At 40.1% G+C, this 19,728-nt stretch overlaps 1 protein-coding gene across 2 annotated transcripts; it reads left to right on the top strand.

Annotated features, from left to right (window-relative positions):
• The first annotated feature begins 508 nt into the window (after positions 1 to 508).
• QDPR (quinoid dihydropteridine reductase) lies at positions 509 to 19,361 on the top strand. Of its 2 annotated transcripts, XM_039326507.1 has the most exons (7): positions 509 to 670; positions 983 to 1,075; positions 3,068 to 3,164; positions 5,186 to 5,326; positions 13,555 to 13,663; positions 14,656 to 14,739; positions 17,417 to 19,361. In XM_039326507.1, the coding sequence occupies exons 1-7, from the start codon at positions 578 to 580 to the stop codon at positions 17,520 to 17,522; spliced, it is 723 nt and encodes a 240-aa protein (XP_039182441.1). In that variant the 5' UTR covers positions 509 to 577; the 3' UTR covers positions 17,523 to 19,361. The 2 variants fall into 2 exon arrangements, with proteins under 2 accessions (XP_039182441.1, XP_039182442.1); XM_039326508.1 differs by lacking the exon at positions 983 to 1,075 and having other exon boundaries at positions 510 to 670.
• The last annotated feature ends 367 nt before the right edge of the window (positions 19,362 to 19,728 follow it).

Genomic DNA, 19,728 nt, shown 5'->3' with positions numbered 1-19,728 from the left:
TTTTCAAAAAGAGACTGGACAGTCATTTGTCCAGAATGGTACAGTCTCCTGCTAGAGCAGGGAGTTGGACTAGAAGACCTCTAATGTCCTTTGTTATTCTGTATTTTCTTTAAAACCTCCAGCACTGGAGTACCCACAACTCTGGAAGGCAAGCTATTCCATTTAATTGTTTTCATTGTTAGGAAATTTCTCATTAATTTCTAGGTTGGATCTCTCTTTAATGATCTTCCATCCATTGCTTCTTGTCCTACCCTCAGACGCAAGCTCTTGTCAGGGTTAATACCCTCACACCTTTGGAGGATTTGTGCACATCTCCGTCCTAGATTCACTGGAGCAGCATGCTGGCTGAGGGGATTCTGGGAGATGGGTCCCCTCCGCTTAAAGTTGCCGAGACTGACAAGCACAGCTCTGGACACTCCCCCCTCCCTGTGCGGAGGAGACAAACTAGGTTAGCCTAACAGGGGCCGTGCCTCCTTTTCCGCCACTTAACCCACCCAGCGGGGGCGGAGAGCTCGGGTGCCCGCCTTCCGCTTCCCTTTCTCCGCAAGAGCTGCTACTTGTCGTCGGAGCAGCGGTCATGGCAGCAGGGGAGGCCTCCCGGGCGTTGGTTTACGGCGGTAGAGGGGCGCTGGGCTCCGCCTGCGTGAGGCACCTGCGGGCGAAGAACTGGGTAAAGACCTGGCGGGGTGCAGAAAGGTTGGCAAAAGCCGCTCTGCGGCCTTGATTCGAGAAACCTTGGAGACGGCGACTTTCCTGCACCCTCGCATGCAAGGACGGGGGCAGGTCGGTGGTGGGGAGGCCGCTGTGCAGAACGCACACGCAGAGGTGTTGCATGGCGGGGCGCGGAGAGGCGGTTGCAACGAAGCGCTTTGCTCTCTGCAGCGTAGCTTTGGGGCAAATGCAACCCTGTTTGCAAACATCAAAACAAAATCTTGGTGTGTGTGTGTGTGTGTGTGTGTGTGTTTCCCCCTCCCCCCCGCAGTGGGTGCTCAGCATTGATTTAGCCGAAAACCAAGAGGCGAGCGCCAACGTCGTGGTGCAAATGGGCGATTCATTTGTGGAACAAGCAGAGCAGGTAAAAAAAACAAAAACAAAACAAAAACGAGATCCACGTTTTTAGGCATTTTGCGATTGGAAAAGAGCCCAGAGGAAACTGCAGAAATGTTGACTTTAGTTTCCTACTCAGAGCTTGAAATATTTGGGATAGGTCAGCAACTGGATTCCATTTCTTAGGCCCAGACTAGGAACAAAAATCTTTGTAGCTGGTAAGACACAAACTCGATGGCAGGTAGTCAATCACTGTTCCTAATTGTCCTAAATCTCATTTTGGTTGGGGGATTCTGGGAATTGAAGTCCATGAATCTTAAAAATCGCCAAGGTTGGGAAATCCTGTTCTAAATCATTGTAAAATCAGGTGGAGTCTGGTAGCATCTTTTCAGAGAAACAGATATGAAGGCATTGAAATGAAAAACCATTCTTCCAAAAAGATGCTACTAGACTCCTCATTTCTGACTACCATAAACTAACACCACTGTTCTCCCATAATATCCATAAAAATTAGGAGGCACTGAAGGGTGGACACTATTCTGATTGACGTTTTGCCTGTCACGGGGCTGCTAAAACAACAGTGCTGGTGTTGGAAAGCTTGAAACATTTCACAAATGTTTACTCCATTACAGGAGTTAGACCTTTCATAACCTGAGGATTTTGCATTGATTAGTATATTGGAAAAAAAGGAAAACATGCTAGAGTCCAATTTGTGCCACATAGACCTCTCTTAGATGTGATATATAGGTAATCCTCGACTTACAGCCATTAATTTAGTGACCATACAGTGGCACTGAAAAATTTCTGGGGAAATTTCTCATACTTATGACCGTTGCAGCATCTCCATGGTCATGTGATCAAAATTTGGGCGCTTGGCAACTGGTTTGTACTGTATTTATAACTTTTGTGACCTGACAAGCAAAATTAATGGGGAAGCCAGAGTCACTTAACAGTCATGTTACTAACTTAACAACTGTGGCAAGAAAGATCATAAAATGGGGCAAAACTTACTTAACTGTAAGTTTTTTGGGTTCAATTGTAATTTTGTTCAACTGTAATTTTGGGTTCAATTGTGGTATAAGTCAAGGACTATAATATCTGTATTTTCAGTGCATATTAAAACATAAAGGATTTTTTGTGATGCCATCAAAGTTGCCGTCCTGACTTTTTGGACAGTCCTCTTGGGAGATCCATAGCTGAGAATGGAAAAGAGGGCCAGACCAGCCTTACAAAGCACAGGGCTTATATTAAGCATTATGCTTTGCATTCTTGTCCTATTTAGTGGTAGGGATGTATGGTTCATGCATGTTAACGAGATGAAAATTCAGGGAAAAAGGACCATGAAAAGTTTTGCAAAATTCCCCATTGCATTAGTTACAACATTAGCATCTGTTCTGCATCTGTCATATTTCACTCCTGAAACAATCAGTCTTATTTTTCCCAGTAGCTTTCTAAAACCTGTTTTGTAAGTCTCGCTCAGTCTTAACTCATCCAAACAAATTTTGATGTATCTTCTTCATACCAAAGTGACACCCCTGCCCTCCTACCCCCCCAAGGAAAAGAATCCATGCTTCCCTCCCTTAGAATCCCATTTTCTGTTATTTTTGTATCTGTTATTTTACAAATTTCCAATGTTGTTAATAACAACAAAATGGTGAAAAGAATATGACAATTGCTCTGTCGCAGGTAAGGAAGGCACTTGGAAAGTTCTCCTTGTTAACCAGGCAAGTAGAGCTCTTTCTACTCCTTTACATCTGAGTATGAGAAGTAAGAGAAAAACTGCAGCCCGCTACTTTAGTTTAATAAAATCTGTGCCAAAGCTGGATGATTTCAGATAACAGGTTAAGAACTGCCGAAAGCTTAACACCAACAAAGCCAGGCTTCTAATGATTCCATATGCAGAAATATTTATCTATCTTGTTTTAGAGAGTCAGCGGTGAGGGCTGGTTGAAATGTTTACAAATTAAAGTTGCTGGTGCTTGTTCTGTAACTGGGCTCCCCCACCTCTGACTTTTGAAAGGTAACGGAAGATGTCAGAAAAGTCCTGGGTGAAAACAAGGTGGATGCTATCCTCTGTGTGGCTGGTGGATGGGCTGGAGGCAGTGCCAAGGCGAAATGTAAGTTCACAAAATGCTCTCTGCTTTCTCTTTCCTGTGGTTGTTCAGAATGGCCTCTTTCTGGTCTGTGATGGAGCTGCTCAGCAAAGAATGCTGTAGCTGCCCCATTTAATGCCTTCCTGATGTCTCCAGCCCTGAAATTCCATTGATACAATAGTAGCTGTGAGACAACATCTATTTCCTGACTTCTAGCAGTGTCCTGGACTGGCTGGCATTGAAAACAAAGCATGTTGGAGAAAAATAGAAGACCTCACAACAGATTTCTAAGTTTCTAAGTTTAAATGCATTTCATTAGGGCTGTGTTGCACAGTTGAGTCTGGTCTGAAGCTGTCTGTGATTGCCAAGATAGTGACTAGAAAATATTTGGGATTTCTATTTTACTTATTTGATTTTTATCCCACCTTTATTACTTTATACAGTGTTTTCAGAAAATATTCAGCTCCCCTTCACTTTAGTCAATTTTGTTATGCTGTAGTCTGATTCTGCAGTTGAAATTTATTTTTATCATTAATCTACACTTAGTACCCCATAATGACAAAGTGAAAACAGAATTTTAGAAATGTCTGTAAATCTATTAAAAAGAAAAAAAACTGTAAGAAGTGTATTATGTATGTGAACATACATAATACACCTTCTTCCTCCTATTTTTCCCACAGTAACAACCTTGTGAAGTGGGTTGATTGAGAGAGAGTGATTAGCCAGTGATGGAGAACCTTTTAGAGACTGAGTGCCCAAACTGCAACCCAAAACCCACTTATGCATTATCGAGTGCTGGATGGGTGTGGCCAATTGGGTGGGCATGGCCCATTGGGTGGGTGTTACTGCGGTGGTAACGGCAGACTGGGTGGGACTAAAAAGTTCAATCAATTAATTTCAACTTTGCAAGATCATTTTTTTCCTGCGAGAAGTTGAAATTGATTGAACCTTTTCTTTTTTTTTGCACACGGTGGAGGCCTAAAGTGAAAAGGTTTTATAAAACCCAGCTGAAGGCCTAGGACTGAGGCTATAGTGCGCGTGCCCACAGAGAGGGCTCTGAGTGCTGCCTCTGGCACCCGTGCCATAGGTTCGCCACCACTGGATTAGCCCAAAGTCACCCACCTGGCTTTCATGCCTAAGACTGGGACTAGAACTTACAGTCTCCTGATGATTGGTCCAAAGTCATGCAGCCAGTTTTCATGTATAAGGCGGCATTAGAACTCAGGCCTCCTGGTTTGTTGGCCAGCACCTTAATTACTGGCTCTCAGATATAGTTTATATTCCAAATTCTTGGCATACTCATAATATTTAACAAAAAGATTTGCATGGGCCTTGTAGGGCAGCAATAGGCTAGTGTAGCTCCTCCCTTTACATAACCTGATGTGAATAGAAATAGTTCAGATTGTTCAAATGCAACTTTTGTATAATGGTTGAACTGCAGACCTGGCATTGTTAATGTCCTTCCTGAAAAATAAAATTGCCTCCTTTAACTTGCAATCTTAGTATGTAAGAAGATTTAAGTCCCAGTTTGTTGGTTATGGGAAATGGAGTTAGCAAGCTATGAAGTTGATCAAAGGAACTGGTGTATGTTTTCTGTTTTTCACTCCTGTCTGTGTCTTGAAACCAGATGGTTAACTTGAACTTGAAGCAGGATTGAGTCATCCGTGTCTTATTAAATTTAAAACAGATTAAAAAGAAGTGTTGAGAAATGAGCACAATTAGATTGCACTTGACAATTTATTTTTGAACTGGGAGAATGATCTAGATGTTTTGAGACTTCCTTTGAATGTTACAGGTGACTGAATGCCATCAGTTGTTTTTTAATGTATGCCCATCCCATTGTTAAACCCATAGGTATCTGACTGGGCAGGCTGGAGTTAAATTCCTATTTCATGTCTGGCAGCTAAGCTAGGGAGCAGTTCTCAGGTGTCTTCTGCAGAACAAGACCTCAACAGGCAAAGAGAACAGTTGGTGATGCTCTCTGCAGAAGGTGGATATGTTTCATGATGTCTAATGTGTTCCATATCTTCTTGTCCATCCATTAGCTTTCTACAAAAACAGTGACCTGATGTGGAAGCAAAGTGTTTGGACATCAACCATCTCTAGTCACTTGGCTACGAAATACCTGAAGGAAGGGGGCCTATTAACTCTAACAGGTGCAAAAGCAGCATTAGTTGGAACGCCAGGTAAAATGGAAATGTTCCTGGGGTGTGCATGTTGGTTTGGTCAACATTTTCCTTGGCCTTTAATATTCAGACTGGAAATTTCAGTTGTAGAAATTCTGTCCTCCAGTGACAATTTTTAAAATTCTGTTAGGGTTGAGTGTATAGGTTAGGAAGAATGTATGTAAGTTTGTACAAAAAGTGCTTTAGCTTGAATATAAGTTGCAAAAAGGCTAAGACCTAAGCTTGTATTTTGTTCCCTAAGTAATAATGCTGATTCTGCTGGTTTACTTTGGATTAGACCTTTGTATTTTGTTGCTTCAAATGACCTTCAGGACTCTGACTCAATCCTTATAAAATAGGCCTGGCTCTATTAGTAGTTTTGTGTTTGTATAAAGTCTACAGAAATGTTGTGCTTTCTGCTAAAAATTAAAATCCCCATTCTGCTACAGGAATCCATATTGAAACAGTGACTAATATAATAAAATCAATGTTAATAACATTTTAAAAATTGCAAATGAAAAAAATCTGTCTTTGACCATTGAAATACTAGGAGTTTTCACCATCTTTTGTTGAATTGGCAGAGAGTTTCTAGTTCAGATCAGGGAATCTGCTCTTTTATACAGAACTCCAGCTCAAAGAAAAGGTGGAGGATTAAGGATTCCTATTTTCATTAAGAGACTAGTGTCTGAAATATATAGTGTTGTTGTTGTTAATTGCGAAGTCGTGTCCGACCCATCGCGACCCCATGGACAACGTTCCTCCAGGTCTTCCTGTCCTCTACCATCTTCTGGAGTCCATTTAAGTTCACACCTACTGCTTCAGTGACTCCATCCAGCCATCTCATTCTCTGTCGTCCCCTTCTTCTATTGCCCTCAATCTTTCCCAGCATTAGGCCCTTCTCCAGTGAGTCCTTCCTTCTCATTAGGTGGCCAAAGTATTTGAGTTTCAACTTCAGGATCTGGCCTTCTAAAGAGCAGTCGGGGTTGATCTCTTCTAGGACTGACCGGTTTGAACGCCTTGCAGTCCAAGGGACTCGCAGGAGTCTTCTCCAGCACCATAGTTCAAAGGCCTCAATTCTTTGGCGCTCAGCCTTTCTTATGGTCCAACTTTCACAGCCATACATTGCAACTGGGAAAACCATGGCCTGGACTATACGCACTTTTGTTGGCAGGGTGATGTCTCTGCTTTTTAGTATGCTGTCTAGATTTGCCATAGCTTTCCTCCCCAGGAGCAAGCGTCTTTTAATTTCTTGGCTGCAGTCCCCATCTGAGGTGATCTTGGAGCCCAGAAAAATAAAATCTGTCACTACCTCCATTTCTTCCCCATCTATTTGCCAGGAATTGAGAGGGCCGGATGCCATGATTTTGGTTTTCTTAATGTTGAGTTTCAAGCCAACTTTTGCACTCTCCTTCTTCACCCGCATCAAGAGGCTCTTTAGTTCCTCTTCACTTTCTGCCATTAGAGTGGTATCATCTGCATATCTTAGGTTGTTGATATTTCTCCCGGCAATCTTAATTCCAACTTTTGATTCATCTAGCCCTGCCTTTCTCATGATGTGCTCTGCATATAAGTTAAATAGGCAGGGCGACAGTATACAGCCTTGCCGGACTCCTTTTCCAATTTTGAACCAATCAGTGGTTCCGTGTCCAGTTCTCACTGTTGCTTCTTGACCCGCATATAGGTTTCTCAAGAGACAAATGAGATGGTCTGGTACTCCCATCTCTTTAAGAACTTGCCACAATTTGTTGTGATCCACACAATCAAAGGCTTTAGCATAGTCAATGAAGCAGAAGTAGATGTTTTTCTGGAACTCCCTAGCTTTCTCCATGATCCAGCGTATGTTGGCAATTTGATCTCTAGTTCCTCTGCCTCTTCGAAATCCTGCCTGTACTTCTGGTAGTTCTCGATCACATACTGCTGGAGTCTAGCTTGTAGGATTTTAAGCATAACTTTACTAGCATGTGAAATGAGAGCAATGGTGCGATAGTTTGAACATTCTTTGGCATTGCCTTTCTTTGGAATTGGAATGTAAACTGACCTTTTCCAATCCTGTGGCCACTGTTGAGTTTTCCAAATTTGCTGGCAAATTGAGTGTAGCACTTTTACTGCATCGTCTTTTAAGATTTTGAATAGCTCAGCTGGAATACTGTCACCTCCACTAGCTTTGTTGTTGCTCAGATTTTCTAAGGCCCATTTCACTTCACATTCTAGGATGTCTGGTTCGAGGTCAGTGACCATCTCATTGTGGTTATCTGGGATGTTAAGCTCATTCTTGTATAGTTCTTCTGTGTAGTTTTGCCATCTCTTCTTAATCTCTTCTGCCTCTGTTAGGTCCCTGCCATTTTGGTCCTTTATCATGCCCATCTTTGCATGAAACGTTCCCTTCATATCTCCAATTTTCTTGAAGAGATCTCTGGTCCTCCCTATTCTGTTGTTTTCTTCTATTTCTTTGCACTGTTCATTTAAGAAGGCATTCTTATCTCTTCTAGCTACTCTCTGGAATTCTGCATTCAATTGGGTGTATCTTTCTCTTTCTCCTTTGCCTTTCACTTCCCTTCTTTCCTCAGCTATTTGCAAAGCTTCCTCAGACAGCCATTTTGCTTTCTTGCATTTCTTTTTCTTTGGGATGGTTTTAGTTGCTACCTCTTGTACAATGTTGCGAACTTCCATCCATAGTTCTTCAGGCACTCTGTCTATCAGATCTAATTCCTTAAATCTATTTGTCACCTCTACTGTATATTCATCAGGAATATGATTTAGTTCATACCTGAGTGGCCTAGTGCTTTTCCCTACTTTTTTCAATTTAAGCCTAAATTTTGCAACAAGAAGCTCATGATCTGAGCCACAGTCAGCTCCTGGTCTTGTTTTTACTGACTGTATAGCGCTTCTCCATCTTTGGCTGCAGAGCACATAGTCGATCTGATTTCTATGTTGACCGTCTGGTGATGTCCATGTGTATAGCCGTCTCTTGGGTTGTTGGAAAAGAGTGTTTGTTATGACCATCGTATTCTCTTGACAAAATTCTATTAGCCTGTGCCCTGCTTCATTTTGTACTCCAAGGCCAAACTTGCCTGTTATTCCGGTTATCTTTTGGCTTCCTACCTTAGCATTCCAATCCCCCATGATGATAAGGACATCATTTTTTGGTGTTAATTCTATAAGGTGCTGTAGGGCTTCATAGAACCGGTCAATTTCATCCTCTTCAGCACCAGTGGTTGGGGCATAGATTTGGACTACTGTGATATTGAATGGTTTGCCTTGGATTCGAATTGAGATCATTCTGTCATTTTGGGGATTGTATCCCAGTATTGCTTTTCCTATTCTTTTATTGACTATGAAGGCTACTCCATTTCTTCTGAGGGATTCTTGCCCACAGTAGTATACCTGATGGTCATCTGAGTTAAATTCACCCATTCCTGTCCATTTTAGTTCGCTGATTCCTAAGATGTCGATGTTCAGTCTTGTCATCTCTTTTTTGACTATGTCTAGCTTGCTTTGATTCATGGATCTTACATTCCAGGTTCCTATGGAGAAAAAATCTTTGCAGCATCGGACTTTCCTTTCACCACCAGATATATCCACAGCTGAGCGTCCTTTCGGCTTTGGCCCAGTCGCTTCATTCTTTCTGGCGCTACTAGTACTAGCCCTCCGCTCTTCCCCAGTAGCATATTGGACACCTTCCGACCTGAGGGGCTCATCTTCCAGCGTCATATCTTTTTGCCTTTTATTACTGTCCATGGGGTTTTCATGGCAAAGATACTGGAGTGGTTTGCCATTTCCTTCTCCAGTGTATCACATTTTGTCAGAACTCTCTGCTATGACCTGTCCATCTTGGGTGGCCCTGCATGGCATAGCTTATAGCTTCATTGAGTTGCACAAGCCCCTTCGCCACGACAAGTAATCCATAAAGGGGGAAATATATAGTAGGATATCATTATTAGGGTATCCACAGTAAGACAAGGTCTTTGATTCTAAATGAATTTAGATGTCTTTTTTGGTTACAATTCACATTTTGCCCTTCATTTAAAAAAAAAAAAGTATCCAGGTCAAGTAGCAGAATAACCAGTTTTGTTGTAGGTAGGTAGAAAGGAAGGAAGGGAGGAAGGAAGGAAGGAAGGAAGGGACTTCCAATTTAAATTCATAAATATGGAATAGTTTAATTAATTCATCAGTTCATTTTATAATACAGATAGTCCTCAACTTACAACCATTCAGTTAGTAACCATTTGACGTTACTATGGCACTGAAAAAAATGACTTTCAGCAGTTCCAAGAAGGCTCTATACCCATTTGCACTATTCAGGACCTGAAGACACAGATAAACCTCCAAGTGGCCTCAACGACTCTAAAAGAATGCAAATGACTAACTGGCTGCAAGGAATATAAGTCCTTACATTCTCCACCATCCAGTCAGAGCTGAAGAAGCTTCTTGGATGAGAAGCGAAACATCTTCAAAGAAAAACAAGAAAGTCCAGTTGCCTCTTGAAAAAAACAGACAGACAAAGTCAGTGGGGAAGCTGGCAGGGGAGATCCCAAGTTGCAGTTACATTTTGTCTTGCTTAACAACTATAGCAAAAAAGGTTATAAAAATGGGTCACATGATACCTCAATTAGTAACTAGATTGCTTAACAACAAATATTGTGGCTGTAAGTCAAAGGACTATGTGTAAAACATAATTTGAAGCATTGGTATTGCTAAATACTATTTTTTAATGTGTTACAAAAACCTATTAAAAACAGCAACATGAAACAGTCCATAATATATTAAAATGATAGCTAAAATTAACATATTTGCAAGTCATTTCTTGAGCTTGCTCTTATATTCCCACACTGATGCAATGAAGGTAGGCTTCAAGAGGCCATCTGATGTGGTCAGCTTTCAGGTAGTGCCTTATATCCACTAAGGTGCATTTCATAACAGGCTTCAGCTGAAAGTCAAACTTTATTCTTAGCCATGAGGTGACTGAGGAAGATACGGTTGCCATCAAGGCTATTTCTGTGGAAAACAGAAAAATCTAATGTCATGGGGTTGAATGGTTAGGAAATACACAGGTAGTCCTCAACTTACAACACAGTTGAGTCCAAAATTTATGTTGCTAAGTGAAACATTTGTTAGGTGAATTTTGCTCCATTTTATGAACTTTTTTCCACAGTTGTTAAGTGAATTATTGCAGTTGTTAAATGAATTATTACAGTTGTTAAGTTAATGACTGTAGAAAGAGGGGGAGGAAGCTAACCATCAGATTGCAAGAACACAAGCGAGCAATCAGTCGAGGAGACCCGAACTCATTGGTAACCTCACACTACAATGAACAAGGACATACATTCAATTCTGCAGATATTAAGTTTGTTGGATGAACAGGCACAAAAACAGCCAGGGAAGTGATTGAAGCCTGGGAAACAGGCCCCTTGTCAGTCAACAGCAGTGCTGATTTACCACCAGTCTATCAAGTACTTAGAAGGTGAGGGCTGGGCAGTACAAGCAAATAACAGCCAACGACTTAAAAGCCAACCATCAACACACCCCAATCAACATCTAAAAAGCCACATACAACAGACATTATAAATACCACATACAGAACAGCACACATTCTGCTAGAGAGAAGTTCCCTGAAGTTGGGCTTCAGCATGAGTTTGAAAGCTCAGAAGACAAAACTTCTGGTCCCGGTGACCGACCCAGATTGGATCCTGCAACATTATATTGGGACATGTATATTCGTCTTCATTTGTGGATACAAACTATTCAAAAGAAACAGACCTAATTAAAGAGAAGGTGGAATTGCATTATATGTAAGACATCATTTTTGTACAGAAATGCACAAAACCAAGGATGAAAACCACCTAGAATGCCAATATAAAAGGAAAAAAGAATGCCATTGCCATAGGTATATAATACAGCCCCCCCCCCCAACTATGCAGAAGAAATAGATGAACTTTTTGCTAGCCAGTTAACAAATGTATGTAGTTGACAACTTTGTAGCCAAAAGTTAGAGGGAACTAGAGGGATAGTTATAGTGGACCTAATTCTTACTAACAGAGAAGACGTTATAGAGGGGGTTGAAGTTGCCAGAACTTTGGGGGAAAGTGACCATGTTATATTGGAATTCAATATAATGCAAGCACAAACAATAGAACATAATCTCAATGTCTTAGATTTAAAAAAAACTAATTTTAACAAACTCAGAGCTTGGGAAGGATTCCATGGATGAAAATCTTAAAGGTCAAAACAACTCAAGAAATTTGGGAAATTCTAAAAATATGATCATAAAAGCCCAGTCTGGTACAATAATACTGAAAAAGGAAAACAAGAAATCCGAGAAGAAATAAGCATGGTTGCACAATGCTCTCTCTGATAAACTAAAAAATAAAAAGGATAAGTACAAAAAATACAAAGACAGACACATAATTAAGGTAGAATACCAACAAATATCCCGAGCTTGCAAACATGAACTCAGGAAAGCTAAGGCTCAGAATGAAGTAAGACTTGCAACAAATGTCAAAAACAATAAAAAGTTTCTTTCAATATATAAAAAACAAGGAAAAAGTCAAGGCAACAATTGGTCCACTAATGGGAGAAGATTGTAAGGAAGTTAATGGGTAGTAGAGAAAAGGCATAGCTGCTTAATTCATTCTTTGCACCTGTCTTCACACACACACACAAAATATATCCCAACCTACCAAAAACATTAAAAGACGGGGTACAAATAAAAATTAAAATAAGCAAGAAAGTGGTGTCACTTCTAGTCAGGGTCAAATCACCAGGACCTGCAGATTACATCCCAGAGTTCTGAAGGAGCTGGCAGATGTGGTCTCAGAACTATTGAACGATATCTTTCAAAGATCCTGGTGAACTGAAAAAGGCTGATATGGTTCCCATCTTCAGAAAAGGGGAAAAAAGAAGTACAGGGAATTACAGATCAATCAGCCTGACATCAATACTTAGAAGATCCTTGAAAAGATAATCAAGCAACAGATCTGCGAACACCTAGAAACAAGCAAAGTTATAACCAGAATCTAACATGGATTTGTTTAAAACAGATCATGCCAAACAAATCTTATTTAATTCTTTGATCAAGTGATCAAATTAATGGACCAGTGAAATGCTGTGGACATAGTATATTTGGATTTCATTGAAGCATTCAACAAAGTAGACCATAACCTACTTCTTGATAAGCTAGAAAAATGTAGGATAGACATCACCAGTAGATGGATTTGTAACTGGCAGACAAACTACACACAATGTTTAGTCTTTAATGGAACTACATTTACATGGAGGGAAGTAAGCAGTGGGATACCCCAAGATTCTGTCTTAGGTCCCATACTCTTCAATATCTTCATTAACAATTAAGATGATGTAGTAGAAGGGCAATTCAGCAGCAGCAATAGACAACACTAAGCTGGCAGGAATAGTCAACATAGATGATAAGCTCAAGATCCAGATGAATTTTGACAGGCTTGAACACTGGCTCTATCCAACAAAATGAAATTCAGTATAGAGAAAAGTAAGGGAACTTACACTTAGGCAACAAAACTAAGTGTATAGATTAGGTGCAGTAACTGTGAGAGGATCTTGGAGTCCTAGTGGACAGCCACTTAAATATGAGTCAGTAGTATGTGTAGCAGTAAAAAATGGCAATGCAATCTTAAGTTGCATAAACAGGGATAGACTCAAGATCACATCAAGTATTACTGCTTTATAAAACTTTAGAATACTGCATTTTAGAATGAAACCTTTATGAAACCTGGAATACTGCATCCAGTTTTTGGCACCACATTATAAAAAAGATGTGGAGACTCTGGAACTAGTGCAGAGAAGAGCAACTAAAATGATAAGGGGCCTGGTAGCTAAAATACATGAAGACAGTCACAGTGGGTATGTCCAGTCTAGTGAAAAGATGGACTAGGAGCCATATGACAGCAGTGTTCCAATATTTGAGGGGCTGCCACAAAGAAGAGGGGTTAACCTATTTCCCAAAGCACCAGAAGGCAAGAGAAGAAACAATGGACGAGAACTAATTAAGGTGAGAAGCAACCTAGAACTAAGGAGAAATTACCTAATAGTGAGAACAAATAATCGGTGGAACGGCTTGCCTTCAGGAATTGTAGGTGCTTCATCACTGAAGGCTTTTAAAGAAGAGACTGGACAGTTACTTGTCTAAAATGGTATAGGGTCTTCTGCTTGAGCAGGGGGTTGGACTAGGTCCTCCAAGGTCCCTTCCAACTCTTGTTATTTTGTATTTTGTATTCTAGGAATGATTGCATATGGCATGGCCAAAGGAGCTGTCCATCAACTCTGCCAGAGTCTGTCTGGTTCAAACAGTGGCCTCCCCGCTGGTGCTGCAGCTGTTGCGATCCTCCCGTAAGTCCTCATTCTGGAATCACATGGGAGTTATGTGGTTCAAGGGATGGCTCGAAATTCACTGGGTGCCAAACTCCTGCAGAGTTGGATGAACCTCATAGAGAAGTGGCTTGAACATTGGGTATAGATCCAGTAGCATGTGCCACACATACAAAAGGAGGGTGGGACTTTGATATGTGGTCTCTGCTGCAATCTTGACATTTTTAATCTGATTAGGACTTGTGAATCCAAAGATGTGAAAGGACATTTATTAACTTTCCATTTTATTTGTCTAAAACTGTGTTTCTCAAACTTAACAATTTTAAGATGTGTGGACTTCGACTCTCAGAATTCCCCAGCCAGTCATGCTGGCTTGGGAATTCTGGGAATTGAAGCCCATATATCTTAAAGTTGCCAAGGTTGAGAAACAGTGATCTAAACGCTTTGATAATTAACATTTGAGCACATAAGGTTTTCTTGAGGTTTTCAAGAAAAGATTGAACAGCCATTTGTCTGGGATGATATAAGGCAGGCATGTCAAACTGCTGGCCTGTGGGCTGGATGTGTCATGCCGAAACCATGTCCACCCCATTGCTGGCAATGGAAGAAAAGTCCCGATACGTCACGCGACATCAGGTGATGTTGAGAGTCTGACATGCCTGATATAAGGTCTGCTGTTTTGGGTTGGAATTTGGACTAGAAGATCTCCAAGGTCCCTTCCAGCTCTATGATTCTTTGTAAAACTGTATTTTCCATATCTGGGGAAAAAAACTATTGGACCTTTGGTGAATTTTGGATGAAATATTTTATTCTGGATAACATGTTTGCTTTAATCAAGAACATTGTAAATGAATGAAAGTGCATTTTCCTGGAAACTGGATTGAAAAAAAAAGTGCTCTTATTCTGGGTTGAGCCTGGTGCTTTTGTTAGAGCACAGAAGAAACACGGGCAGGATTGATTAGATGAACCAGACAGCAAGCAAAGGAGCTTATCTCTCTCTCTCTCTGTTATAGGGTTACCTTGGATACTCCGATGAATAGGAAGTCCATGCCAGATGCTGACTTCAGCTCCTGGACGCCACTAGATTTCATCGCAGGGTGAGCAAACAAGACTGTGTTGAGGAAACTGTTTTCCAGCTCCCAATGTTGCCTTGAACATCTGTTGCGTGCATTTTGGTTCAGAGTTTTGTGGAATAACGAAATCTGTGTTGTTGTTTTTTTTTGTAAATCTGCAAATTGATGCTGGGAGTCTTGGATGTTCACAGTGAGGGGGGGAAAGCCATTATGATGGCCGTGATTGCAGAAGAAAAACAGAATAACAAACTGAGTTGGAAGGAACCTTGGAGATCTAGTCCAATCCCTTGCTTAAGCAGGAAACCCTTTATCATTCAAGACAAGTGGCTGTCCAGTCTTTTCTTAAAAGCCTCCAGTGATGGAGCACCCACAACTTCTAAAGGCAAGCCATTTCACTAGTTAATTGTTCTCATTGTTAGGAAATTTCTGCTTAGTTCTAGGTTGCTTCTCTTGATTAGTTTCCATCCATTGTTTTTTCTCTTGCTTTCTGGGTCTTGATAAATAGGTTGACCTCTTTTTCTTTGTGGCAGTGCTTCAAATATTGGAACACTCTTATCAGGTCATCCTTGGTCCTTCTTTTAACTAGACTAGAGAAACCCAATTCCTGTAACTGTTCTTTATATGTTTTAGCTCCAGCCCCCAAATCATCTTTGTTCCTCTTTTCTGCACTCTTTCCAGGGTCTGTACATCTTTTTTATAATATGTTGATCAAAACTGGATACAGTATTCTATGTGTGGTCTTACTAAGGCTTTTATCTTGATTTTATTCTGCTATTAATGTAACGTAGGATTGTGTTAGCTTTTTTGGCTGCTGCTGCACACTGCTGGCTCATAGTTAAGTGATTTCCACTAGGACTCCAAGATCCTTTCACAGTTACTGCTATTGAGCCAGGTTTCACCTAATCTCTACATGTACATTTGATTTTTCTTGCCTAAGTATAAAACCTTACTTTTCTCTATTTTGAATTTCATTTTATTAGATAGGGCCCAGTGTTCAAGTTTGTCGAGATGCATCTGGATCTTGAGCCTATCTTCTGGGCTGTTGGCTATTCCTGTCAGTTTAGTGGTATCTGAAAATTTGATGAGTTCCCCTTCTCATTTAAATCGTTTATAAAGATGTTAAAGAGTACTGGTCCTGAAACAGAAACTATTTCTTCTTCTTGGTTGGGGGGGCTGTGTTCCGATGGTGGCAAAAAGGAATGGGGGGGGGAGGAGGAGCAGGAGACAGGTACCGCAAGCACTTTTCCCGCAGAGAATGTTTGATTACAAATCAGTAATGTTATATCTTAACAAATCTTTGGATTTAGGAGGTTTATCTTTCCAGGAAAATAAAGAATTAAATAAATAGACAGGAAAAATCAAAGGTAGAAGTACAGATTAAGTGAAATCTGGCTCAAAAACAGTAATTGTGAGAGGAACCTTGGAGTCCTATTGGACTATCACGTAAATATGAGCCAGCAGTGTGCAGCAGCAGCCAAAAAAGCTAATACAATCCTTAGTTGTATAAACAGAGGCATTGAATCAAAATCACATGAAATATTATTACTGCTTTATAAAGGCTTAGTAAGACCACATCTGGAATACTGCATCCAGTTTTGGTCACTACATTACAAAAAAGATGTTGGAAAAAGTGCAAAGAAGAGTAACTAAGATGATTAAAAGCATGGAGACTAAAACATGAAGAATGGTTGCAGGATTTGGGTTTCGCTAGTCTAGAGAAAAGAAGGACTAGGGTGACATGATAGCAGTGTTCCAGTATTTGAGAGATTGCCACAAAGAGGAAGGGGTCAGGCACGACAAGAAACAATGGATGGAAATTAATCAAGGAGAGAAGCAACCTGGAACTAAAGAGAAACTTCCTAACAGTGAGGACAATTAACCAGTAGAACAGCTTGTCGTCAGAAGTTGTGGGTGCTTCATCACTGGAGGTTTTTAAGAAGAGACTGGACAGTCACTTGTCTGAAATGGTATAGGGTCTCCTGCTTAAGCAGGGGGCTGGACTAGAAGGCCTTCAAGGTCCCTTCCAGCTCTATTCTGATTGATTGACATGTTCTCAAAATCTTATACTATGGAGTATGGATGGATAAACAGACAGATGGACAGACTGATGAGCAGACAGATACTTTACATAGATTAATTTCTTTTCTTGGAAAGAAGAGTGTCTTGCATCAGTTCCTTCCTGTTCCTTTATGTATCTGATCTATTTATTTATACTTTTTGCCTTGTCCGAGCAGGATAATCTGAACTACAGAAGAGGGATCTCCTTTAGTTGAGATGTCTTGTACCAACTTCAACTTCATAGTGCCTCTTTTAAATTGTAGATTGGGAATAATGATGGTTTATCTCCTTGTATTAGGAGGTGGTTTAGCTTCTTTTATTAGTAGCTTTGATGAAGCTGAGAATGTTGTTGTGTATGACAAATATAATGTTACATCTTAACAAATCTTTGGAGTTAGGAGGTTTGTCTTTCCAGGAAAATAAAGAGAAGCATCTCCAGCCCATTAAAATGGAAACTTCTGCACTGCAATATTTTACAAGGTCCTCTGAATGGGGGATTCAAATTGCTTTTCAGCTTGTTATCTCAGAACTTTATTAATAGTGACGTTATGGAATAACTGTGGAAGCTCAGTGAGATTTGGAATGTGAAACTTTCCAGTGAAATTACAATAACTCATGCAGTTGTTTCCATCTGTTCTGCCAGAACCTTTTATGACTGGATCATCGGTAAAGACCGGCCAGATTCTGGAAGTTTGATCGAAGTGGCAACAACTGGAGGAAAATCTGAACTTTCACTGGCCCATCTTTGATCAAGGAGTGACATTTGTGCAAACAGGAATGAAGTCATAAAGATATAAAATCTGTCTAGTGTGTTTGATCACCTTCTGTTCCTGCCCATTATCTGGCCTTATTTGTGGAACCAGATCTCAGTTGTGTTGTGTTGCTAAATGTGACCCAGTGAGACTTAATTATTCAAAGGTGCAAGGCATCTTGCATTTAATTAGAGAAATGAGTTTCAAAATGGATTAATGACTTAATTTTGCAGAATGAAAACTAGGGAGGGAGAGCAAGCAGGAAGCAAGTGACAAAACATGGCTCATGAGGCAAATCCCACAACTTAACGTATTTGCATCTAATGTTGGTATGCAAGTACAGAAGAATGAACCTTGCATTGGGATATCTCTGCCCTCATTTATAGGTGAATGGAATGGAAAATTGTCCTCTTGTAAGAATACTTATATTTCTGTGAGTGGCCATCTTGAATGTTATCCAAGTAGATATGCTCAGTTGCCATATATTAAGATGCCATACTGTTACTCTCCTTGAATAACTATGACCAAAACAGGGATATGTATTCTGCCTTCGCCCTTCACAAAAAATACCCTAAAAACAACCTAAAGAATGTGAGTGCTGCACTTAATTCTTCATTCCTGAGTACTTTCTGAATTTTCTTTACAAATGCAGAAAGAAGAGTTCATTTAACATGGACATTATTGTTGCTATCATTTGCCTTAAAAGCAACAAAAATAGTCAGTGCAGAGTGCCAATTCTCAGGCCTGGTATATCTGGCATATTCCTGCTACCATGTCCACAAAGAAAGCTGTTGACCTTATTTTTTTTTTCAGGAGAGTAATCCTTCAGATGAATTCTTCAACCCATACCAGTGATGTTGCTAAGTTGTAGCTAAGGGTTTCAAAGTCTACAGATTCCCTACAACTCCTGACCCAGGGCAAAAGGTTTAACCTTTGATATGTTTGATTTGTGCATCTGGAGGAAAAATGGTGATTTTCCTAGTAACCAACAGGAAGAGATGATGTCATATACACACATGGGTTGCAGATTGACTTACAACTGCTTGGTGTTGAAAGCATTTGTCAGGTACAGAATATTTAGATTTTGGCCCCAAAATGTTATGTCTAAATGGTGTCATTCTGAAGATGATCTGGCAGTTTTTCAGAAGTAAATCTGACCAAAAAATGCTTGGAATGTAAAAGATTCACTTTCAGAAAACTGCTGGATCTCCTCATGTGTTTCTAGAAAAATCAGATGTGAAATGGTTTTTATCTACCTGAAGCTCACTGAGATAGATAACAATTATCTCACCTTAGAAGAAATGCAGTTCTTCATTCTTGATCCAGCATTTTCTATTTTTACCTCCCCGGAGCAGCTGTAAGAATCAGTTGGGTCTACCCATCCACAAACAACTTAATGAATACTCTCCACATATATAACTTTTTAAAGTTCAGCTTTAAAACAATGAAATAGCCAAAATGTTGCTATCTCCATATAGAATGTGTACTTAATAAATGTGCTTAATAGGAGAAAGTGTAAGTAGTCTTTCATGGTCTTTTATGAGCCCTAGTGGTGCAGTGGTTAGAATTAGGTTAACTCTGCCCACAGCCTGGAGTTAGATCCTGATGGGGCTCGAGATTGACTCAGCCTTCTATCCTTCTGAGGGTGGTAAAATGAGGATCTGGATTGCTGGGTGCAATACATTGACATTGTAAACTGCCCAGAGAGTGCCATAAAGCACTATTGGGCAGTATATATCTCTAAGTGTTATTGCTATTTGTTGCTTTTCCTCAAATGCTCCTTGAAAATTTATCTTCATTATGATATATAATAAAATGTGTTCAACTGTTTCAACATTTTCTGTTCATCACAAACATGTTTTTCAAATATGATTTTAGACAATTTTCTGTATAAGTGATGCTGAAGGCAAAATAGAAAAAAAAAATCTTTAGTTTGAGAATGCAAGGAGAGATAATTGGCTGTTTCCCAAAAGTCTTGGTCATCCAAATCCTATTTCTTTGTGATAAACTATTTACCTCTCCCTGCATACTTAAGCAATGTACAGAAAAGGATTTAATGCAACTATCTTAAAATACAAATCAAATTATTTCACCAGTTAAAACATATCTGAAATGTCTGCATTCCTATGCATATGCCAGACTCTGCTTGGACTGGAACCAACTGAGGCCTGAAATCCTGACAAAGCACGAAGCATTTTAAAAA

Source organism: Crotalus tigris, unplaced genomic scaffold (genome assembly GCF_016545835.1).
Source record: "Crotalus tigris isolate CLP2741 ecotype Arizona unplaced genomic scaffold, ASM1654583v1 scf7180000024341.3516292, whole genome shotgun sequence".
Lineage (NCBI taxonomy): Eukaryota > Metazoa > Chordata > Lepidosauria > Squamata > Viperidae > Crotalus > Crotalus tigris.
This window is presented reverse-complemented; position numbering and strand designations above follow the sequence as displayed.

Excerpts from the sequence above, each read along its gene's own strand:
- QDPR (XM_039326507.1), top strand. The coding sequence starts at position 578 with ATGGCAGCAGGGGAGGCCTCCCGGGCGTTGGTTTACGGCGGTAGAGGG. Across the intron at positions 3,165-5,185 it reads AGGCAGTGCCAAGGCGAAAT|CTTTCTACAAAAACAGTGAC; the intron begins GTAAGTTCACAA and ends TCCATCCATTAG. Across the intron at positions 13,664-14,655 it reads GCAGCTGTTGCGATCCTCCC|GGTTACCTTGGATACTCCGA; the intron begins GTAAGTCCTCAT and ends TCTCTGTTATAG.